Source organism: Cimex lectularius, unplaced genomic scaffold (genome assembly GCF_000648675.2).
Source record: "Cimex lectularius strain Harlan isolate CLEC.00 unplaced genomic scaffold, Clec_2.1 scaffold200, whole genome shotgun sequence".
NCBI lineage: Eukaryota > Metazoa > Arthropoda > Insecta > Hemiptera > Cimicidae > Cimex > Cimex lectularius.
The window spans coordinates 1,071,757-1,097,327 of NW_019392893.1; the positions used below are offsets into that span (position 1 = coordinate 1,071,757).

At 34.9% G+C, this 25,571-nt stretch overlaps 1 protein-coding gene across 3 annotated transcripts in view; it reads right to left on the bottom strand.

The window, feature by feature from the left end:
* The window catches only part of LOC106667737 (putative fatty acyl-CoA reductase CG5065), a 34,976-nt gene that overhangs the window by 5,803 nt on the left and 3,602 nt on the right, over window positions 1-25,571 (bottom strand). The window contains exons 1-4 of one of the 3 annotated variants that reach the window (XM_014395868.2): window positions 5,885-6,062; window positions 639-890; window positions 311-562; window positions 105-250 (exon numbers count right to left, since the gene is read on the bottom strand). In XM_014395868.2, the coding sequence (XP_014251354.1) occupies window positions 105-250; window positions 311-562; window positions 639-890; window positions 5,885-5,947 (713 nt within the window). In that variant the 5' untranslated portion in view covers window positions 5,948-6,062. Of the gene's footprint in view, window positions 1-104; window positions 251-310; window positions 563-638; window positions 891-1,107; window positions 1,129-5,884; window positions 6,063-25,571 lie in introns of those variants that run through there. The other 2 variants (XM_014395870.2, XM_014395869.2) reach the window with 2 other exon arrangements.

Genomic DNA, 25,571 nt, shown 5'->3' on the forward strand with positions numbered 1-25,571 from the left:
AGATCCTCAGCGGTATCTGAGCAAAACTTGAGATACATACTATGTAATTATATATCGGTAAAATTAAAATTTAAAAGACCTTGAAACATATTTTTACAACTTACTTTTCGCTAACTTTGTCGACTAATTCTTCATCCATGAGTTCACAGCTTTTGATGATTTTATGCGGGTCGTTCGGACAGGAGTAGAGTGTTTCTTCTAGGACTTTCTGGTCCAACTGGCAATATGCAGTAGATATGTGTAAAAATACCTAAAGAGACAGAAATGGTTAAGCGACAATTAAAATAATTATTTTTGGGGGAAAAGATACCTCGAGTTTTTTCATTTCTTCAGCAAGCTCTATCATGTACTTGGTCCCTCGGGTATTGAGAAGCACAGCTTTCTTTAAAGGCTCATCGAACCTGATCGTGGCAGCAGCGTGGAAAACCACCTCAACAGAATCGTGAAGCAGTTTTCTGTCTTCTGGTGAAATTCCCAAATTGGCCTGACTGACATCGCCAGCAATTGGGACGACCTTTTCTACTATCTTATTCCCATGTTGTTTTTTCAAAAGGGAGAACACCTATAATAAGTTAATGCGTTTAACATATAAAAAAATTATTTTATTTTATATTTTACGTTTAAAAAAAATTACTTACAACAGAATTGAACAGTTCTTCAATACGCTGCTTTGCATCCTTTCCTTTCTTTGATCGCATCAGCATGTAGATCTTGGTCACGTTAGGGGCTTTACGCAGTATCTTTTCGATAAGGACTTTGCCCAAAAATCCCGACCCTCCAGTAATAAAGAGAGTCTTTCCATTGAGGTATTCAGAAATCCTGTCAGGGAGATATTGAAATTCCTTTGGCACCTCAAGGGGCTTGTAATAAAATGTGGGTATATTATCCATCTGAAAAAAATCTTGTTTTTAGAATAAAATTAAGAAAAAAAGTTTTAAAAAATCTGGTTAGTACTTAAAAATAAAAAGAATAAGTATTTTTAGCACAAAAAATTCAAATTAATTTTATGTGCAAAGTTAAAAAAGCAGAAAATAGGAATGAATGTAAATCTATTTAATTTTAACAACACACAATGGCATGATCTAAATTTAGATAAATTGAAATTACCCAGAAGTTAATATTTTTAAAATAATTTACTATGATGTATAACAATATTTTTGTTAACAAGTATTATCCTTTGGTTTGAGATAAGCTAATCCTTCACACACAGGCTTTGGGCGGAGCTGGTTGAGACCCGAAAGGATGAAAAAGGACCTTTTATTCAATCGTTGAAGGCACATCTTTTTTTCGTTATTTTTGCATAGTTAAGCGGATATAAATCAGAACTCGATTCGCTAGTGGACATGTAATCACCACTAGCTTGAAGAGCACTGAAATTGAGGAAATCCTGAAATCTGGTTTAGCCAAAAAGGTTGAATTTATGGGCAATTTCTTTACTGATTTGTTAATTAATTTTAACTGCCTAACAAAAAACATAGTTCTTAATTAAACAATTATTAAATTTGTAAATAAACAATTAAATTATAAAATATTCAATAATATGTACTTTTTTTGCATATGTGAAAATATCGCTACCAATATTTATAATGATATTTGCGCAGATCTTTTTCACATCGTGCAACTCATGTCACTCACGAGTATGAACAAATATCAGTTCTACAGCTCAAACAAATTAATTAAAGAAAAGAAAAATTGGGACCTGACCCAAATAAATTAAAACAATAACCTTTTAAAAGAAGTGCATTAAAATAAAAAAGTGATCAGTGATATATGTGTATCCTTGCAAAATTTCAAACATTTGAATGTATAAGAATAATAATTTTCTTTTTCCCCGTTTTTTTTTTTTTTTTTTGTGGGGGGGATTTTTTATAACAATATTTTTTTAACAAGTATTATCCTTTGGGTTGGGATAAGCTCAACCGCAGGATTCAGGAAGAGCTGGTGAGACCTGAAAGGACGAGGAAGGACCTTTTATTCAACGTTGTTAAAGGCACATCGTATGTCACTGGTCACTTTTTATTTTTATTTATTTATTTATTTATTTTTTAATTTTAATACACTTATTTTAAAAGGTCATTGTTCTGATTTATTTGGGTCTGGTCCAGATTTTTCTTTTCTTTAATTAATTTGTTTGAGTTGTGGCAATGATAAATTTGTTCACACTCATGAGTGACACAAGTTGCTCTTTGTCTAGGGGATCCATGCAATGATTGTTACAGATGGCTGACAATTTTCAAAAATTATTTCCAGTTTTGTTAACTATGTGATGGATGAAGGTTTAAAGATATTCAAGAGCAACATCAAAAAGAAAAATTATTCTAACTGCAGCAAAATAATCAGTCGTTATGCTAAAGATGTGTACTAAATTTAATTAACCAGCATTGCAAAAGTGAAGTTTAGATAAAAAGAGAGACAAAATATTGTTTATTTAGCAAGCAAATGAATTTTTTAAAGTCATTCTTGTCGAGATTCGTCCTTCCTTGCCTTAAACTTCAAGGACCGCCATTTGAATAGCTGCAGAAAGGATTTTCTATTTCCGGTAGTCTAAAAATGAAAACATCGAAAGGCGAAGAAGGCCGTTTCCGCTGCGGAAGTCCAATTTTTGTGACACATATCAGACATTAATGTCATGAATGATAGAAAGAGAACGAAGAAAGCAGAATAAATGATGTAATCGTTCCCCCAAAACATGACACATGTCATAAATTATTTTTGCAATAGAGCACTTCGACAGAAAGTCAAATGACGATCAAGTCACTTCATATGAAATCGTTGCGTAAATTCTGTAATAAATCGCCTTATTCCAGAAGAAGGAATGGGTTTTTTTTTTAAGTTGTAAAACTTAAGCAGTGTGTTTTATTGAATACTAGATTTTTTTAAAAGGTCTCGCCGTCCTGTCTATCCAGCATGGAATTCGAGATTAGGTTTCCAGCGCGTCAGAAAACTATGATCATGATCGTACCTCGCGAAATTTGAATAACAGTATGACTTATGCAATTTGCAACCCACTTTCGCTTCAACTTATCACGAAAGCTGTCTCATTGCTCGGGAAAGTTATAGCAAGTACATCATGAAAGTTCGTTTTTTGTAAACGCAAGGGGGTAGAAGTTATGATCAACGGTAATGGACATAAGAAAGAACAGAAAAAAAGACATTTTAAAAAGACTGACAACGTTTTGTTTAAAGTTGTATCGACCACGTTTTTACTCACTCGTCTGGATCTTGGTATCTGGGCGTAAAAACAAATTCAATAATCTACCAAGCTTTAGATCTTAAGGTCATCATCAGTGCAAAACAGTCTGAAAGATAGATAACATAATTACATTTTTTACAGATGGTTTCAAATTACTTTGAAAAACCAACAACTGTAAAACTGACAGACCTTGGCAATGTTGGGACTGAGTTCTTCAAAAAAATTTTAACCATTTGTTAAAAACTTGATTATGTCAATCATCTGTAGACACCTTTAGGATTGTTTTGCCCTGTTGATGAACGTAAAATACGTCGAAAGCTTGACAGATAACAATGGAATTTGTGTTTGAATCCATACTATACCAAAATTTGCAACTAACAGGTGGAAGATTTTGAGTAACTTTGGTACACTCAGACAGTCCAAAATACAATTGGAGACATCTTGAAATTTCATCTAAAATTGCATTGTATGTGCGAGCAATGCTTATGAGAAAAATAATGACTGGTTCGAAAAGTTCCATAAAGGAAACCTGATCTACAATTATGTGAACAACAAGGAAAAAACGAAATTCCTACAATTCATGAAAAATATTATTGTTTTCGTAAATATTTTTCATTTTACATAGTATTTATTTAACACAATCTATATATTTAAAAGTATAGTAGAGTTATAAAGTTATTTATACTGAATGTTAATTAAATTTCTAAAAAATAGTTTGGTTTTGCAGCTTTAAAACAGTATAGTTTTTCCTACGAGTGGAAGATTTTTGTTATCTTTGGTACCTCAGATACCTCAAAACACAATGGGCTAAGACTTTTTCAAATTATACAAAAACACGATTTTTTCCATAAAATATAATATTATAAATATCATTTATTATAACAATTCTTTAAATATAAAGTAAAGTTATATTAAAGTTATAAAGGAAATCTAAGTAAATTGGCCAAAAGTGTAAAAAACTTATTTATAGATGATCGTAAAAACCTGATGATTGCTGAACTTCATTGGGTCACTTGTGGGTCCAGGTCGGCATTGCGACATCTTCAGTGAGGAAGTGTTTCGTTTAATCGATTGTAAATTTATCCAACAATTTTTGCAAATGCGAATATTATTTTACTAAAAATTTCAACTTTTTTCACCTTAAAAAGCGTGAGTGTTTAGGATTTTGGTTTTGCCCCATATTTACTTATTTTAGAGTAATTCCACTAATAAACGATATAATTTTTTCAACTCCATTTGAGTTTTTCATACAATTTTGAACAAGATATACAATTGAATATTATGATATAAACATTAATTGAATTGTTCTGAATAAAGATAATTGTTGTTTAATTCAACTAGCAATTTTTAAAAAAAGACAAACACTGTGAAGATGACGAGAGGCCGAAACGCGACACGCCTGACAGGCCAACAAAGTGAGGGTACGCAGATCAGGATGATCAAACGACCAAATTACAATTTCAAAGAAATTATGTAATTTCATAACATTAAATAAATCCATATATGTATTTAGTAGTCATAGTTGACCTATTACTTATTGAAGTTAATTATACTTTTTAACTAAGTTCTTGGTTGATGTGAAAAAGCAGTGTCACGAGCGGGATTCGAACCCACGACCTTCGGCCCTACACACCGTTCCTCTAATAGCCGTGACATTGGCCTTTTCATCTCAACCAAGACCTTAGATAAAAAGTATGATTAATTTAAACAATAAACACATCATAAACGAAGTCATGCTTTAGTATCAATTTTCATTCAAAACCATTTTATTTACACCCTCACTTTTCAAAAAACGTAAGATGTAACAAATTTCGATGTAAAAACTGGTATTTAGCCATTGGACTACCAGGAAACAGCGATCTCAATGATTTACATAATGCATTTTCGGAATAATTTCTCTGTAATCCAAGTGAAAGTCAATTACGTTCGCTTCATAATCCACAAAGGAACATAAATCTGCTTATAATTTTTTAAAAACTGGAATTGCACAAAATATACAGGATATTTTCTGTGTAGCTCTCGGAGTGAACCTAAACGCAATATGTTGCACATTATGATAAACTACAATTGATTAAGGTTTTTAATTGAGATAAAAAAGTCAATGGCACGAGCGAGATTCGAACCCACGATCTTCGGCTAGATACGCCGCCGCAGCCGAAGATCGCGAATCCCGCTCTTGCCATTGACTTTTTTATCTCAACTAAAAACCTTAATTAATTGTAATATATTAATTGGTCAAGCGGACCACGAAATTAGTGAAATTATGATATACATTAATTATAGAAAAAGAGTAACAAGAATTTAGAATAGTATAAAGAAACATGTTGGTGATTAATTTCATCCCTGATTGTCAAAATTGGTAAACAATGATTCTGAAAATTGGTTAGTCAAGAAAAGCACAGTACCAATTCTGTACTTGACCCAAAAACACCAGACTATCAACAAAATATTTCTTGCTGGTTTATTGACATCTATCTTCATTTTTGTCCTGAAGGTAAGAAAATTTAAATTTTCTCATAGAACTATGACCCAATCTAGGTTTATTGTCTGTTGACATTAATACAACATCCATTTTATACAATATCGTATAGCTGATATTTAACTAAGAACGAAATAGCAAAAAAAATAAAATAAAACTGCTCGAAACAACTGAATGAGAGCATAATGAAATTAAAATATTTTTAATCATACTTGATCATTCCAGATCACATTGCCTTGTCTAGCTGGTCTATCGTTTTGATATTTCGCCATCATCAGTGGTTGCTTTTTTTGTATATTCCTTCTCAGACCGACCACGGAGAATTGTGAAACGACGAAATGTTTCTGACGGATGAAACCAGCGCGACTAGACGGACGAGGGTGATCGGAGTCGGTCCAGCTGCAGGTTCATAACCACGCATCTTCACCGCATCTTTAAACATTCCAAATTTAAAATTTTATTTGTCTCGTATTCCCACTATTTCTGGGTATTCGTTCAAGATATTGTACGACTTATTCGAGCTGGGTGAGGGGGTTGTACGGTGGGTGTTCTTGTCAGTTACCTTGTTGCATAAAACCCAAATCACTTTCACCTATTTAGAAGGGTTTTCGGTTTTATCCCTCTTTTTGACTTCAAGGGCGTCCGGGTGAAGAATAGATCTAATGGCCCTACGTCGTTGGCCAACCGAAATTTTCCTCGTACGTTGCGTAAACGGCGAAGAACCGGATACGAACTGGACCATTATTTACATTCCCTACTTCGCTTTTATAAAGATTTAAAACGTGTTGATGTCAAGGCAGCTTTTCAATGAGGCAGCTCGAAAACTTCCCAACTTCGGAACGAGACAGCGTGGCGTTGAAGCTTTATAAGCGTAAAGCCTTCAATAATCAACTTTAGCCATGCAATGCTTATTTTTGTAGTAGTAGTAAATAAGGTAGTAAAAGTAAATAAATAAAAAGATATACACAATTTTTTTTATGTATGCCAGACGTTTTTGGCATGTTTCTCTTTCATCATTACATTACAGGGATTTGGTGAATTAAAAAGATGATTTTCTTTGTGGAGAGACTATATGTGAGATAGTGAGAGAGAGAGAGAGAGTGAGAGAGTGAGAAAGAAAGAGACAGAGAGAGAGAGAAAGAGAGAGAGAGAGAGAGAATGAGAAACAGAAAGAGAGAAAGACAGAGAGAGTATGAGAGAGAAAGAAAGAGAGAGAGAGAGAGGGAGAGAGAGAGTATGAGAAACAGAAAGAGAGAGAGCCAGAGAGAGTACGAGAGAGAAAGAAAGAGAGAGAGGGAGAGAGAGAGATGAGTGAGTGAGTGAGAAAGGGAAAGGAAGAGAAAGAGAGAAAGGGAAAGGAAGAGAAAGAGAGAAAGAAAGAGCGAAAGAGAGAGAAAGAGCCAGAGAGATTATGANAGAGAGAGAGAGAGAGAGAGAGAGAGAGAGAGAGAGAGAGAGAGGGAGAGGGAGAGAGGGAGAGAGAGCGAAAGACACACACAAAGAGAGGGGGGACAAGAGGCAGAGCGAGTGTGTTAGCGAGAGAAAGAAAGTGAACGAGAAAGAAGGAGAAAGAGAAAGAGAAAGAGGAAAATGGGAAATTAAGAGCCAGAGAGAGTACGAGAGAGAGTGAGAGAGTGAGAGAGTGAGAGAGAGAGAGTGAGAGAGAGAGAGAGAGAGAGTGAGAGAGAGAACCTGGGAAAGAAATTCATCTTTTCAAAACACATATGTTATATAGATATTTATTGGAGCAAAAAATACAATCACAAGTAGAATTGTAAATGGAAGTATATTAATAATAATAACACAAAATAATAAAGTGTTTATTTAAATATAGACCAAGTTACAGTTTCAAAATTCTACTCGGGGGCACTAAATACATGGACAGATTCCATCTGTATAAAATGCAAGTATATTATAACAGTATATAATATACTTTGTGACGGGGTTTACAATTAACTAAAATTATATATGTTTCTAGATAGACTGTAAAAAAGAAAGAAAAATATTCAGGAAGTGATGTCTTTGTCAAATAACAAAATCGAATGACCAATAAACAACAGATGAAAGAATATCAAATAAAAAAACCAATAAGAAAATTTATCTCTTTACCAAATAAGTACACATAATTTAGCTTCGGATTATTTTTATTGCTGAGATCCGTTTGATAAGACCCTTCATAAATATTTACCAATACTTTCTCGTTTTAGCTTTTTTATGAATATAAATATGTGATTTAAGTCGAGTGTGTGAATTGAATGGTGAAGTACGGAAGAGGATTTTAAAAGGTATTGCGTGTCTTATTGCGAAAGTGTTTGCCTTTTCATAGTTGGAATCTCTTTTGTGCTTGTTTTGAAATCGTTTACTGTGACTCAGACTCAAAGTTAATAAGTTTCTGGTTAAGTTCCTGATCCAAGTAATGGCGATAATCATTGGAACATCGAACATATAAACACCAATTTATTATTTGTTCATAGTAGGTTATAACAGGAAATCCCTCGAAAAACAAAGTGCAATCCGTTCAATCTGCAATGTTGGAAAATCCTGAAATAAAGCGAGAACGGGCGGACCGGAGAGTTGTTATAAGATCACGCACGAGTCTTCTTGATCCAACACGTACAAGATTTTTGGGTCTTACAAATTACAGGAAATAATTTTTCACCTTTCATCACAGGCACCGTACAAAACTTTAAAAAAAATTATTGACACGCCAGTTGATACAAGAAAATAAAGATATTTTCATACAAAATGAAAATTTCTAAAAGTTTAGGTGGTTTAATGGAAATAATAAAGGATAAACAAGAAAAATATTTAGTCCTCATAAATCATTGTCCATACCACATCACTTCAATGAAATAAACAAATAAGTTGCCTGCCACCATGGCTCTTCTGTCCAAAATTGGTTATAATGTGGAAAGCCAATTGGGAAATTCCCCCGAAGGCCGGAAGGAAACGGAAAATTGCAAAACTGCAGAATTCTGAGAAGTGAGAACTTACATATGGTAAAATGGATGGTTATCAAATCAAAACGCTTCCTGTGAACCTTCTGAAGATCGGCAGTGATATAACTGAGAGATTATCATCTTATGAATGAATACTGCTAGGTCGAAGGTAAATGTGAAATCCCTCGTAGAGATGAACAAGCTATATCTTTCCAAAAAGGAAGTTTTGACAAACCCGGACTTATCTTTTAAATTTCGTACTCAAATACATTGATCTATTCAGCATCTCTATGGTGTCACATGACCCTTACGCAAGAAGCTGGAAGCTGGAAGCATTCGAAATATGGACGTACAGAGGAATTCTGAACCTTGAAGCCAGGGTCACTAATGGGTCTTACTATACAACGCATAAATAAAAAAGCTAGAAAGAGAAAAAAATAGTAAAATTTCGGAAATATGCGAAACAAGATACAGTAGATTCTTGTTAATTCGAAACTTGATAATACGAAGTCGTCGGCAGGTCACTTCGGTAAATCGAAAAAAAAAACACATCACGGTTTTATTTAATAACGGGTAACAGTGTTTAATTATACAGTTGATCTATTTTCGCTCTTTCATTATTTTTTCTGTTTTATATAAGTAGGTCCCTTGGGTTTCGAATTATCAAAAGTCGACGTCTTCAAGTTCAGCCCCCATGGCTCTTCTGTCCAAAATTGGTTATACTGTCGAAAGCCAATTGGGAAATTCCCCCGAAGGCCGGAAGGAAATGGAAAATTGCCAAACTGCGGTATTCTAAGAAGTGAGTCCTTAACTAAATATTGCGTGCTACATCACGCTACTCTGTCTAATTAGTAGTACGAGAAAGTAAATTTCTAACAAGGGCCCAGGGGAAAAGTGCACAGAAAGGAATTGCAAATCAAGATTGATGAAAATTCATGAAAAAACTGTTTTTCTTTCCAACTCGCCTACGGCATTTCGAAGCCAATAAAGAATTTTTAAAAAAGTAACTATAAAAAGAAAACTAGTTAATCGTCAAATCAACTCATATGATTGTACAAGAAGAGTTTTCTCTTTCCAAGTTAATAAAAATACTAGTTTCTTTAAACTAAATCTTTGTAAAAAAGATTTCCTTTATAGATAACAAGTAGGAAACTATGTAATGTCGACTGTGGTGAAAATTGTACTGCTATGAGTAGCGTCGATGTGCAAACAGCTCACGAATTGATTTGAATTTTGAATCAAAATAGCTAAAATGTAATATGAAGTTTGATCACAGAACGACTTGAGCTTAGTACGCTCTAATTATAGATTAACATGTTAGATTAACAGAGATGATGAATTAAATCTTGAAGTAATCCCACCAAAAAGAACGAACACCCAAGAGAAATGGTGCCGTTGCAGAAGAAGGCAAAGAAGAGGAAGAACTAAATCAGAGCCAAAAGCTACAAAGTACACAAATCGTAAAAGAGGGAAGATTGAAAAGGCTGCACCTTTTCAGATGATGATGTTGAGGAACGAAGTTATTGCCTGGACACTGAAGAAACAAAAAGACTCTAAAAAAGGCAAAACTCACCAAGTTGGAGAGATACCCCAAAAGTTGCAGGAAATATAAACAATAAAGCAAGGAAACCATAATAGAAATTGTCTACTGCTATTGTATCAAATATTGCCCAAATGTTTGTATATTCGTCGTTTAGTTGTTAAGTTGTTTTGTTAATTCCTTTACGGTATTTTTTAAACTCCATATATTGGTAAATTTTTAACTGGTAAACTTATTTATTAATATATTAATTAATAAAGTATTACTGCTATTGTGTCAAATATTGCCCAAATGTTTGTATATTCATCGTTTAGTTGTTTTTTAAATTCCTTTACTGTATTTTTTAAACTTCATTCATTGATAAATTTTTAACGGGTAAGCTTAATTATTAATATATTAATTAATAAAGTACTACTGCTATTGTATCAAATATTGCCAAAATGTGTGTACATACATCGTTTAGTTGTTAAGTTGTTTTGTTAATTCCTTTACTGTATTTTTTAAACTTCATTTATTGATAAACTTTTTGCTGATAAACTTAAGTATTAATATATTAATTAATCAAGTACTGCTGCTATTGTATCAAATATTGCCCAAATGCTTGTACATTCGTCGTTTAGTTGTTAAGTTGTTTTGTTAATTCCTTGACTGTCTTGTTAAAACTTCATTTATTGATAAATTTTGAACTGGTAAACATATTTATTAATATATTAATTAATAAAGTACTACTGCTATTGTATCAAATATTGCCCAAATTTTTGTTTATACATTGTTTAGTTGTTTTTTTAAATTCCTTTACTGTATTTTTTAAACTTCATTTATTGATAAATTTTTAGCTGGTAAACTTAAGTATTAATTTCACTAATTTCGTGGTCCGCTTGACCAATTGAAAAATGGCAAAAAGGAGGGAAAATTCAAAAGGTGGGGTTGAGATGGGAAGTTAGTGTCCGAGTGGATCGAGGTCACGATGGCTCAAGTGGTAGAGCAGCGGCGTATCTAGCCGAAGATCGTGGGTTCGAATCCCGCTCGTACCATTGGCTTTTTTATCTCAACTAAAAAAAACCTTAATTAATTGTAATTAAGTAATAATATATTAATTAATCAAGTACTACTGCTATTGTATCAAACATTGCCCAAATTTTTGTATATTCGTCGTTTAGTTTTTAAGTTTTTTGTTAATTCCTTTACGGTATTTTTTAAACTCCATATATTGGTAAATTTTTAACTGGTAAACTTATTTATTAATATATTAATTAATAAAGTATTACTGCTATTGTATCAAATATTGCACAAATTTTTGTATATACATCGTTTAGTTGTTAAGTTGTTTTGTTAATTCCTTTACTGTACTTTTTAAATTCAATTTATTAATCAATTTTTATCTGGTAAACTTATTTAGTAATAAAGTTCTTGTGTAAAAATTAAAAAAAATATATTTGTAAACCAGAATATGCTTGCTATTTTCATTAAAAACTTATTTAATTAGCATAGTTTTTAGTTCTTTTTCTATTTTATAATTAGTCTGAAATGGGGCATTATAAACAACGAGGATTTTAATTAATTTAATTTCATATTCACCAAGTTTTTCTTTTAAAAGCATGAACATTGAGAAAGTAGATTAGTAAGAATTAAAATTTTATCAGGCTATTTTAGGCTCGGTTTGGCAATAGTCGTCTCTTCCCTAAACCAAACATACATAACTGGAGTGTATGTTGACATATGGAATTATCTTTCATTCACAAGACGTCGCGAATCCATGGTTTTTGTTTTGAAATTTCTCAGACTCGTTGGAGTAACAAGACAAGGCTGGTTAAAAAGTGTCTTTGTTGCGACTTTTCGTCTGCTAATAACCGTGAATTGCCCTGTTAAAAAATGTTGGTGGTTTGTGCTCTGTGATTCGGTGAAAACGTGTTAAAATGACTGACATTTTACTGGGGTTACGGGTTTACGTAAAAACTACTTAAACCGGCGATAACAGTAAAGTGATCAAATGCCGATCAGTTCAACAAGACAAAACCCCGACTTTGTAATTCAAATGAGTGACTTTTGCTTTTTTAACACTATTTCACCATTTTAACTGTTTGTAAATTATTTGGACTTAACACTGAACGAGTTCTATAAACGTTGTAGGGCGTCAGAGAGCTTGGTCATTTCAACTCGAGCCCATTCGAACATGAGAAATATTACAACACAAATTCAATACGCATTCACACAAATAAATACTTTCACACCTATATTCATTGCATTCATACAGCTTGGTAGATGGAGTACTCAATATTCTTTCATCGACCTGCATACAATAACAAACTAATTGTAGTCGATGGGGTACTTTTATAAATATTTCGCCATCGACCCAAGTCACGTACATATCTCGAGAGGCTATTTCATTATCAGCCCCTCCCCATTCACTCTAATAAATACACTCACTCATACAAAAAAACACATATTTTGACGAATATATTCAATAAAAAAAGTCCCAATTCCCCTAAAAAGCGGAACAGGGGACTCTGAAATTCGCTACCATGTCCGAAAACCATTCTTAAATCCGGCGGTATGCCTACACGCTATTATGTGGGACACATCGAGCAACCTTTCTCTGAATAAGGGGGTGTCAACCGTGTAAGGCCAATCCTCAATCGGGTGAGGACCTCGTCTCTGCTCAAGTTCTCTGAAGGCCGTCTACCGTCTGGCCTGCTTTCTTTTACTGTTCCTAAGCCGTCGCCGGCTCTTTACAGTATCTTTGGCTTATTTTTATTTATGTAGCTTTTTTATTAAAAACGGAAGCGTTTGAACTTGGGGGTCAGAGAGAACGTGTCAAAAAAAAAAAAAAAAAAAAAAAAAACCCTAAACGAGGAAGGCTGAGCCCTCCACGGTCCGCACCTCCTCGAGAGCGTGCCAAATCGCATACATCTCTGCCGCAATGAGGGGGCAACATCCAGAAGGTGGCCACACCCTACACGCTACACCATGGCCGGTCTTGGACCCGTCTGTAAGCATCAGACGAAAACCGGATTATCTATTTTTTAAGTTCAAGGAACTTAGCCTTGTAGAGGTATGGCGGAGTACACGATTTGGGCAAGTTCGCCAGATCGTTTCGGACGGGTTGGAGTTTATATTAATTATATCCTAAAAGTTTAGGAAGTGCCCATCTTAGAAGTTTAAAATGTTTATTTAATCAATAATCAATGTCACAATCAATATATTTTCAGCAGGGGTCTGGATTGACGGCCAAATATGAGAAGAGGTGTTAATTAGAAAAGGTGTTCATCAATGTTGTACTCTCTCACTTCTACTTTTTAAATTTATTCAAAAATAATTTTCCGCCGCTCTCTTGATCGAAAGAAGAATTCTTGCTAATAACATAACGCTTTGCTGATGTCCTGCTTGCAATAAATTTGACAGATTGATTTGATGCTGTCGCCAAGTCATTGCGACTTAATGTGACGGAGGCAAACCTGGTTGAATTATTTGGAATTCATACCCAGATATTTTTCTCGCGTATCATTTGGTACAGGGAAACGCAATAATTTGGAGACACTACGTATGATTTGAACTGGACTTGAAACTTTGTTTTATTTGGATATGAGCTTCGTCTATAAGCTCGTACAAAATATAATTGAATTTCTCTGTTAACTACTTAACACTACTCTTCACTTAACTAACATCCCTACTTGTAGTCAGAAACTTACATTCCCAAAAAAGTCTATATTGAAACTATTTACAGTCTACTTCGAATATTTTTCTTTATCATTGACATTTTAATCGATTTAAGCATGATCTCCATAATTACGTATGTAAATGATCCTGTTTATTAGAAATGTGTACGACCTTGTAATAAAGAATTGTAGACGATTATTTTGTAAAAAATTTATATTATTATTATTTAATAAATACATTATATTTAGTGGTCTTATTGACCAAATTACTTCTTTCAATTAATTATTCTTTGTACGTAAGGTCTTAGCGGGATTCGAACCCACGACATTTGAAAAATAGCAAAAAGGAGGACAAATTGGAAAGGTTGTAGGTTGAGATGGGGAGTTGGCGTCCGAGTGGATCGAAGTCACGATAGCTCACGTGCAACGGCGTATTGAGCCGAAGATCGTGGGTTCGAATACCGCTCGAGACACTAGCTTTTTCATTTCAACCTAGACCTTACATACAAAGAATAGTTATTATTTAAATTATTCTATTGGATGTATTTAAGTCTTGTTATCTATTTGTAACTGGCTTTTTTCCTAAATAAATAAACTGATATAACGAAAGAAAAGTTTTTTGGTTTTTGCATTCTAAATATTCATTTAGTACATTTTTTCTTTTCTTCTCAATATCTTGTCCGAATTCTCGTTATATGAGGCCTATAATTTCAAAAATTCGGTTTTAATTCATTAATAGCTTCCTGGTGAGACAAATTGAGAGAAACAATGAACTTTCAAGTATTGTTCATGAAGATAATCTTTGTCTTTATACTTGTTGGCTCTAGACCCATTTGAAAAGGTAAAGGATTATCGTGTTTATATTTCGTTTTTGTCAATTTTTAACGCTATTCGTTGCAATTTAAATAAATTATATAAAAACGACTTTTAAGGACTTTGTTGACAATCAATGCGGGTTAGATTCGCTACCAAGACAGGAAGTCCGCGAAGTAGCGCTCTCGCCTTCGCTGAGGTCGACTTGTCCTTGGTCCTCGGAACTACATATTTTTCCGGTTGATGAACGTTTTGTTGTTGTTGTTGTTGTTTTTGTACTTTTAGCTGCGTCGTAGAATTTTATAATTACGATTCGTCCCTCTGTAGACCGATTGAATGATTTCGGTGGGTCAGTGTCGAAAAACTTTCCTTGACAACGCAATCTTTTTCTGTTTGTCGTTGGGAAATGTTATCATGACGTAAAGGTAAATTAATGAGAAGGTGCAGTCATCACAATGACTCTTCCACTTTTCAGATCCATTAATAAGAAATTTTGAAACGAACAGTCTTTCAAATGTCGCGTTATTTGATTCGACTGTTGACACAAACAGTTTTTTATGAATTGTTATATCCAAAAGGGGAATAACGTCGAAATTGTTCTCAGGTCATCGTTTGATCCACGAATAATCGGTCTAGCGGAAATTGGACGATTTTTAAAGAATCCTGCCCTGGCCTACCTTGGGCTTCATCAAGGACGGACCAATCTGCTTCAACTTTCATTCTTCAATCTTCGTTCCTTGGCGAAAAAGCAAAAGAAGTAAATATTTACTTAAAAAAGGAAAAACAAGGCGTATTTCGGTTTCCCCCCCGTCGATTAGCGACTAATTGCACCTGTGGAAATGCAAAATAATTAAACTCTCGTACCTTATTTTCTATTGTAATTAACAGTTAAATATGATTAAAAACCGTAAAGAAATAAGCTCCAACGAGGCCGCGGTACGTCAGATTCCAAAATCGTTCGAACCTTGAGTCCTGAAAAATAGGCTAGTGAAGTTACTGTAATTAGTTAATTACATTGCCAAACGTCTTTTTAATTCCCTAGAGCTTTGCAATGTAATGATGAACACTCGAACGATTATATTTTAAGTTTTTGTACAGAAACACATCACCGCATATGGACAAATGTCCTAACTCGTCTGACAGGCCAAAACAGTGAGGCTAAACATCGAGGACGACCAAACGACAAACTCATTATGTGGTTTGGTCTGTCTCTCGAATTTTGTATTTCGCCATCTTTGGTTGTTCGTCGGAGTGTGCAGATAGCGAAAAGCCACCCCTGAAGAATGCAAAATGCCGAAACGCGGCGCTTGATAGGCCAAACAGCGAGACTAGGCGGACCAGGGTACTCAGACGATACAACTACAACCCCCGTCTCGCAGATCTGAACGATAAATCTCTAAATTAAATACATAAATCCCTGAATTTCTTCTTCAGTCGCTGTACACTAACCGAAAGGTTCTTTTTAGCCAAGACCGACCACTGAAGGAGGCGAAATAACAAAAATTACTGACACATAAAATAGCGATACTAGGCGGACCAGAGTACTCAGACGATACAACTACAACCCCCATCTCGCAGATCTGAACGATAAATCTCTAAATTAAATACATAAATCCATGAATTTCTTCTTCAGTGCTGTACACCAACCGAAGAGCTTTTCTTGCATTCCCGACCTTCTAGCTAAACTTCATCACCTGCGCGTCGTTATACAAAAAATAAATAAATAAAAAATAACCATCAGCGCTTATACGCATAGCTATTATTAGCTTAAAAGGAGGGAAAATTCAAAAGGTGCGGTTGAGATGGGAAGTTGGTGTCAGAGTGGATCAAGGTCACGATAGCTCAAGTGGTAGAGCAGCAGCGTATCAAGCCGAAGATAGCGAGTTCGAATCCCTCTCGTGCCATTGACTTTTTTATCTCAACTAAAAACCTTAATTAATTGTATGCTATTATTAGCCATGACGTACACCTGCATACCGCATTACACTATACAACCATTAGCAAACAAACATTCCTTGTACCTATGAACATGCCCGTTCCATAATAGATCTATTTAGACCGCAGTGGAAAGTTTCCCAGTTAAGTGAAATTAAATATTCCCAACTTACAGCCAAGAAATTTGGTCTTAGGAAAGCCCTTTAGTTGGATCCATAGTTGAAAGTGGTTTAGCCGAACATTAATTTAAGAAAGAGAATATCAGAAAAAAAGTATTTTCGTACTCACACAACTATCTAAAATTAAATTTAATTAAGATTTATCCATCTTATATTCCTAACAATTCTCCATTGTATTATAACTATTTAGATGAAGTAGGTACCATCAGAGCAATTTGACATACAGACTTTCTTGAAGTACAGGCTTTTAGTCAACGGGCAACCAGCATCAAGAGACATCTGGGAAAAAGATTAGTGACTACATAATTGTGCATACCTAGAATTTTTAGAAAACGGTATTGTTCACAAAACAATATGCAATATAAAAGTTTTTTAATTTGTATATTTTTTAAAAATTGTAAGTAACAGTGAGTGTATAAAGTAAAAGAAAAAAACAAGAGAGGAGAAACTACTCATTGACAGTACCCCTATAGTTTCACTATCACTGGAAAGAAAATTCCACGGTCATCGACTTTTTAGTCGCCGAGGAATATTGGAGGGAATTCTTTGGTATGAAAGTTTTTGTATTTGAGGATTTATGGTAGTTGAGAGGTTTGTATGAAATAGCATAACGGGAGTGGATTACTTCTTGCACAAAAGGAATACTTAGGTCTGTACTCATAAAACGGGGTATCAAGGATTTTTCTGAGGATTGTGCTCTTTGGATGCGGGGTGCACTGGAATGTGCTGAACCCCACACTTCCTGTCCGTAAATCGATATCGGCTTCTCACTGGTGTTATAAAACAGCCTTTTGTTGAAGAGAGGTAAATTAGAGAAATTAAAGCGTTTATCGAGAAGAGGTGAAAACACTTTGTAACATTTCGTAACTTCTTGTTTAAGTCGTGTGTGAGGATTTCACGTCAGACGTTTGTCAGTCCTAGGTACTGCACCTTGTTCGCCTTTGGTATTTTACTTATGTAGACCGGAGGAGGGATCTTTCTAATTAAATTTTATTCTTTCTTTTCACACCATGACTCCAGAAGTGCGAGGTGTACCTGAAGGTTTCGAATGGAAACCTGTGATCGGAGTTCATCACATAGTTCAAACAGGGAAGCAGCACCAAAGTAGAACAGTCAGAATTTGTGTAACAACAAACAGTCATTAAACGTAGAGATACATTTATAGAGTTTTGGATCAACAGCAAATAAAGACACTTTAGAAGATTTAATTGAATTAGCAACGTCATTAAAGACAATATTGAACCAGATTGGCCCCGAATGTGGTCCCATAGATACCTCGTTGAAAAAAACCCTTGAAAATTTTAAAGGAGTATGGTAGAAAGGATTGCTGTATCGTCTGCAAAGGATGGGGGTGTGATTGGAGGATGAGGTTAGAGGTCAGCTGGTACAGTAGTACAGGACGGTATAGGATGTGGTATACACCTGGTACAGTACTGGGGCTTCAAAACTGCCCTGAGATATTACAATATAAAAGCAAAACTGACTCGCATTTACCACGATAGCTGTCACAAATAATGTAGAAAATAATGAAGAAAAAATGTTACGCCTTATTTTAAGGCCACCATCAGGGCAAAACTATATTAAATATGGCTACACATGGACATAGTAGTAAAAATTGAATTTCCTACTTCGTCCAGATCGTATCAAGATCCGTATTACTCGTGAGTAAAAAAATAGGTCGATAATCTAACACTTTAACAGAAACTTCATAAGATAACAAACGTCATGACCGTTTTAAGTCATATTACACAAGTTTATACCATTAACAGTTCAAACGTTTAATGTGTAACAATTTAATTTGTTTCTTTATCCTCACTATATCAAGATATAGATTATTCGTGAGGTAAAAAGTGGTCCATGCATCTAACCCTTTAAACGATAGCTGTACTGAGTTCCAATCCCAGCAAAACCCTTGGACTTTTATGTGAGATTATTTTGAAAAAGTATATTGTAAGGTGGTTTTGACCTACCGTCCACTACACCATTGTATACGACAAGTTACTCTTAAAAAATATAATATTTTGAAGTAAAATATTAAATAGTTTAAGTGGAACGCCAGAAATATTGTTATCTTAAGGAAATCCAAATATTTTAGTTTTTTCTCCCCAATACTTTATTACACCTGCAATTTTTGATTACAAAATGAAATTAGAGCTATTTACAGATTTACATTGAGGGGAGCAAATAATCAGTATTATTCTCCCACTTCATTTCACTAAATAAAACTCACTTCGTGCTCCTCAGAAAAGGAGGTCGCGGCACCATTTCCTGTTGAGAGGCCTTAAGGGATGGGTTCTGCTGGGCAAGCTTTGGGCTGATGGGAGAGATTTTTGTGGAACTTGGTAAATTTTTGGAGAATTATATTTTGGATTTTAAGGTCGTTGGGGAGGGTAGTAATACGGAACTTTAGATTGAAAGGATTGGAGACGTTGGATCCAATGGATAACGTTAGCGGTTTCACACAGAGAACTGAAGAGACATTGCGTATGTCCAAATCGGTTGTTGTAGGTTTTACAAACCGTAAGTTTGTTTTTCGTCGATAGATTGTCGTTTCAGTCGCATATGTTGATTATATGTTAACCGTGAGTGTAGGTGGTATCCAAGGTTGTAGCTTATTGTAGGGGGTTAGAGATAAAAAAGGTGGCCACAAGGACTTCTGTACCTCGACCTGATCTATTATGCTCCCCTGTTTTTTTATAACACACTGGCCAGCTTCAGGTTGTTAATCAGCTTCCGTAGATTTGCCAGCGGCTACTTAGTGTAGAATCTTGCTTGTGGTTTTGCCTGTCCTAGTTGCAAGAACCTGTACATTCATAGAAACATAAAATGTGTTCTGCAGTCTCTTTCTCTACCTAGCAGTATCTGCACTCTTCTTCTCTCTGCACTCCTATCCGGTGCATGTGCTTTCGTAAGTGGCAATGTCCTGTCAGGATTCCAACCAGGATCCTGGTTAGGTTGAGGTTGCCTTCCAGTAATTCTTTTGTAAGTTTTGCGGATGGTTCTTGTATGAATCTGTTCGCGTGCCTCATGCCTGTGGTATTGTTCCACCAGGTTTTGAACTCATTACATCTATTTTAAGATGTATCCTCTTTTGCTGAAGGATGCTAAGCCACAGTAGGGTTCAGGACCCAAAAAACTTACAAAGGCCCCTCTTTGGCCAACATGTCAACTTTTTGTTCCCTCTAAGCCCCGAGTGCCCAGGGAACCACGCCTGGGTCTGGTCATTAGAGCCGGTGACTTCCGTCAGGGCCTACGTACACTCTTTGCCTTCACCTTCAATGAGGCTAGGGCCTTTAGTGCTGCCTGACTGTCAGAGAAGATGGCTATCTGCCGGGAATACATTCCTGGCCTTTTTATTTCCCTGGTGCAGTGTTCAATCGATGAAAAACTGCAGCATATTGACCAAGGTTTACCTTCAGTTCGGTCTTTGGGTTCATTCCGAAGACTCCATCTCCCGTGCCCTTGTCGGTTTAAAGCCGTGTAGTTTATTGTAAGAGGAGATTTGATTCGGTGTGTAAATGTGATATGGACTCATTTGCTTTCATTTATCTTCATTTTGCATTGTCTACACCAATCTGCTATACATGTGATACCTCCTTGCTGACCTTCCAAAGCAACCGCAGGATCGGGGTTAGAGAATAGTACATCTGTATCTTCGGCAGAAGTTGCAAGAATGGTGGTAGGTTTAGTGGGAACCCCTGCGGTACAAATAAGAAGGTTTCCCTTATTTTATCATGATTTATACATCAGTAATATATGTTACAATTGCTTTTTCGATTTTCTGTTTAATTAATTACTAAAACCTAGGGCTTAAGCCTGCGCTTTTCGTTTTGTGGCTAATTGACTGCATTTTCATACTTCCTTGCATTTGCGATGTGGGAGGGTTAGCACTAATTTTATCCCAAAAAGCTTTCACCTATTACGTTACAACTATGTTTACAACAAACCGTAGAAAGTAATACACGATGTTAGGGTTTCCCAAAGTTCTATACCGTATGACCAAATCAGTTGTAGTAGCGTTTGATAAAAGTTTGTTTTTCGTCGATAGCACTGTATTGCTTATACATAAATATACATGATAAATAGATTTTTTTATAGAAATTCTTTGTTTAATGGTCCACGGGCTTGTGTAGAGTAGGAACAACTTAAAAAAATGGTCTTTAAAACAGACTAATTTCCTGTATTTAAGAAATTATCTTTGATCGGACGGATACGCCGGAGACGTTTAAAACCCGGAAGTCGTCCGTACGGTTCCACCACTTGCCCCAGATGCTATTTGCCCCATCGTCGAAGTAATTATTTAAAAAAAAGGCTCAAGGTTTACCATTAAATTCATTTGTTCGAACAAGATACGAGACAGATCGGAGCTTGGCCGACTTGAAACGGTGCGCCTGTTACACAAGAGGAATGCCGCATTTCACAACTAAGCCCCAAAGGCTTATTGCATAAGAACTTCGAAGATTCATCCCTTTTCATTCAAGAAAATGTTCAATTTTCAAATATCATCGTTTTAAATCAAAATATTTAAATATCGATTTAATGAATTTTATTTATTATTGGATTTGAATGATTAATCTCGAAAATAATATATTTAAATAACTACAAAAAGTTTAAATTAACTAAATTAAAAGTGATAATATAAAATATTTTTTAAATTTATGTATAAATTTTAAGTCAATTGTCGAACATGGGTAAAGAAAAACGTCTTTTCCGCATTTTTTCGTAACAAAAATTTCGATTTCAAAAGGCAAGCCTACTTTCTCTTCGGGCTTGAACTTGACCAATATTGCTGCCGAATTGTGTAATAGTTGGATTCCCGTCGTCTTTTCCTTATCAGAAGGGATCAAGTTGAAATTCTAAGACGGCTTTATCAATTGTTTAATGAAAAAACGTCATACTACGATTTGTCCACGTCCTCTTTCGCACCCGAAAATCGCCATGGCTCATCTTTTAGTTTCGATCCTGAGACGATTCAACATGGCCTGTATCTGTATTTTACATAACAGATCAAAAAAAACGAGACTAAGCGGTCCAGTACGTTCGTAAACGACCGAACTACAAGATTCTTTATAAATCTAAAATGGCGACATCTGCTGAAGACAGACGAACGTCAGCCGAACTAGTTTTTACTCCTATCTACTGCTTGTCAGTCTAAAAAGTGAAAGGAAATGTAGAAACAAAATCTTGAACGCAACAAGACATAAATATAAATAAACATAGGAATAATTGAATAATTATTAATATTCGATTCTTATCTTATCTCTTCATTATCATAATCATGTTAAAAGAAGGAAAACCCGTCAGTGCATGAAATGTTTAATGTAATACATATCATTCTAATCAAATCAGTATAATTTTACGGTATATTAATCAAAGCTATACTTTGAGAAACCGATTCAAAAGCTCAGCCATCATCAAGTCTGCTCACGTAAAAAAATAGGAAAAAACAATATAAGTTCAATTATGAAAAGTTCATTACACAATAAATCCTGTTGAGGATAATTTAATAATTTAAACTATTCTGGTCAATTTGAGAACTTAAATTAAATCATTTCTATGGTAGTTTAGTGCGTCTGCCATAATGGAAGGAGCTCTTAAAATATTGTGATGCAGAAGAGTTTCCAACGATTGCCCAGTTATGATCACACACTTTTTTCTACAGAATTAACGTTTTGGTTCTTGAAAAGGTCAAGGATCTTAGTAAAACCACTATGAGAAGCAGGAAGTTGGGAATAAAATTTTAAGTTATAGCTTAGTCGTTACTGGTTATACTGGTCCGCCTAGTCTCGCAGTTCTGATCTGTTATGAAAAAATCGATTGAGGACATGTTGAATCGTCTCAGGATGAAAACGATAAGCTACAAGCGACTTTAGTTTCTACAGATCAACTTAAGATGGCGAAATGCACAAAACATGAGGCAGAGTAGGCAGATCAACATAGTCCAAGTTGTGGCAAGTCCATTAACTCTCTTAACATTCTAAGCATAGGTTTATGTATACAGGGCAATATTGCTGTTTTATTGAATTGGGTCAGTGGAATTCAATAGTACTCTTAAGTTCTAGGCAAGACTTGATTCTAAATCCTCGCAATCGTTTCCTTATTCTTGTCTGAGCAGAGTAGACCACATCGGTTCGTAGAAAAATTGCAAAATTTACGCTTAACTCATGCCGTCATAGAGAATACGTGCCTCACGGTTAATTGTTTCAATTCCATAAGAGCCGTTCAATTCCAGAAAGGTGGGCCTTTTTTTCGTAATTCTCGTTTCGTAACTGGGCTATGCTAATAGCACTTTGTGTCGTGTGTTTGTCAGGCTGGGCGCAATTCATATTTCACATGACGAAATTAGAAAACGGTGCGGCATCATTCGGACGTCTTAATCGAGTGTTCGTCTCGTTTCGCTTTGTCGCAGGCGGTGGAAGAGGCTAAGTTCAAGCTGGCATTTTATCAAATGATATAACACCGCTTCCAATCGGCCATAAACCGTTTAGTACTCCTCCCAAAAGAATTAATTTGCGATGACATTTATAAATTGTCTATGAAACCTTTCAACATTAACGTAGAATTAAGGTTACATGTTAATTTTTTTCTGGGCCTCCATTCACCCTTCACAAGTTTACAACTCATTTCAATACTTTTCTTTTTATGATCTGAAACAACCAAACTACATTGTTCAATAGTAGTTCGTCTTGCAATCCATTTGTATATTTGTATAATATAATGCTAGATACGCCTTTTTTTTCTTTAAAATTTATAGATGTAGGCATATAACTGGTCGTTTTCGAATATCTTGATCCCCTAGACTCGGTGGTTTGGTCTGTCAGACGGGATTAGGCAATTCGCCACGTCCAGTGGTTTGTCGGTTAAAATACCACAAACCAACTACTAGAAATGGGGATATGATGAAACGCGTCTGACTGGAAAAACAAGCGAAGCAAGGCGGACCAGGATGATCTGAAACTATTAATCTTCATTGTTGGATGATTATTTAAATCTATTTAGGGATGTAATTATTTTTTGTGTTATTGTTCTATACATTTCTTATTATACTATGAAGTGATTTGAAATGATCGATTTCCTTGCTGAAACTTCCTAAACAAAGTCCTTTTAAAAAGGTAATCGTAAAGTACTGAAGGTGGCTGAAGTTTCAGAGGAAAATTGATTTTAATGTTTCTTGTTCTTTTCCAAATTGTTTTGCAAATTAATTTTCTTAGTTATTATTAAATAAATAAATACAGAATTGGATGTTTGTTGAATATTGCTGAAACATCACAAACCAGCGAGACCATGCGGACTAGTATGATCGGAAGCGACAAAAGTACGAGGTGTAGGGTCGTTCTGTGAATCTTGCACGTTGATGTGCAGATGCAACTATTTTTTTCTATAACTTCTTGAATTATCTTGTTATTCTAATATGCTGATTAGTTTTGAAATTATTGCTTTCATTGTTAAATTTCAAAATGACAAATTTGTTTTTTAGGTTGTTTTAAAAATGGTACGAAGTATCATAGATCATTGAAGATTCTTTAAGATTTAAGATTTCAGTTTCTTAGATTCTTGGGGGGTTTGAATTGATGTACATATACATTGTGTACATAAAGTTATATATATTTTTTTCTTTCCAAAAGGTAGATTGGAGATGAGGCCAGGAAGACAGAAACAACATTTATTTTCTTGTCGAGCTTTCGGCAGAATATATCGCCTTCATCAGGACTTCGAAAAAAATCGTTATACTATATGAACAAGTACATGTGTGGATAACGGATAGCCGGTAGAACTAGAGAGTTCTAGAACTAGAAGAACTAGAGTTCTACCGGCTATCCGTTATCCACACATGTACCTGTTCATATAGTATAACGATTTTTTTCGAAGTCCTGATGAAGGCGATATATTCTGCCGAAAGCTCGGCAAGAAAATAAATGTTGTTTCTGCCTTCCTGGCCTCATCCCCAATCTACCTTTTGGAAAGAAAAAATATATTTAAACTGAGAACGCTGATCAATCACCAAAGAAAATAAAGTTAGATATTTTATGATCATCTTGATTCCCCTAGACTCGGTGATCTGATCTGCAATTCGCCATATCCATCTAGTGGATGATCTGCCAAAAACCAACCACTGCAAGTGGCACAATGTCAAAACTGCGAGACCAAAGGACGTAAAATTGAATGTTGCTGAATCGAAATGATTGCTTTAATAATCAATGCAGTTTAGCATGTCAAATATGGAAAATATTTATTTCAAAAACTGGACTAAATACATCTGAAGAAGAATTGTCAGAAACTTACTTAATCAGATATCAACTCTTTCAAATTCACACTTGAGCGATATTTAGCATATCACACATATGATGTTCGTTGATCGGCCTGCAGATAATCTATGTAAGTTTCCACTCTAATGACCTCTACGAAGATTGGAACCCTACATATATCTCAAATAGTTTTTGAACCAACGACACCCGGAAAATTTTAATAATATTTAAATAACGTTCGAAAAGAAAATTATATTAAATCGTTGTTACAAATCGTTAAAGATCGCCTCACTTGATAGAAAAGGTTTTCCTAATGGTCAATTAACCGTGAAAGAAGGGCATCAGTTTCAATGGATTTGCCGTCCGATGTTATGACAGCCGTTAAATCTCCGTGAAAATCTTTTGTGCTTTGATTTAACACGAAAGAAAAACACGGAATATTGGTTTATTTAAACCCCAATGGTGTGGTAAAATAATAACAAACTTTAGTATGTTAAACGATGTAATTTTTGTAAATTATTTTTTCCATTTGAATCCGTAGCATTGTGTTTTCTTTATAACTCCATTCTCCTGGTATGAATCTTACTTCTT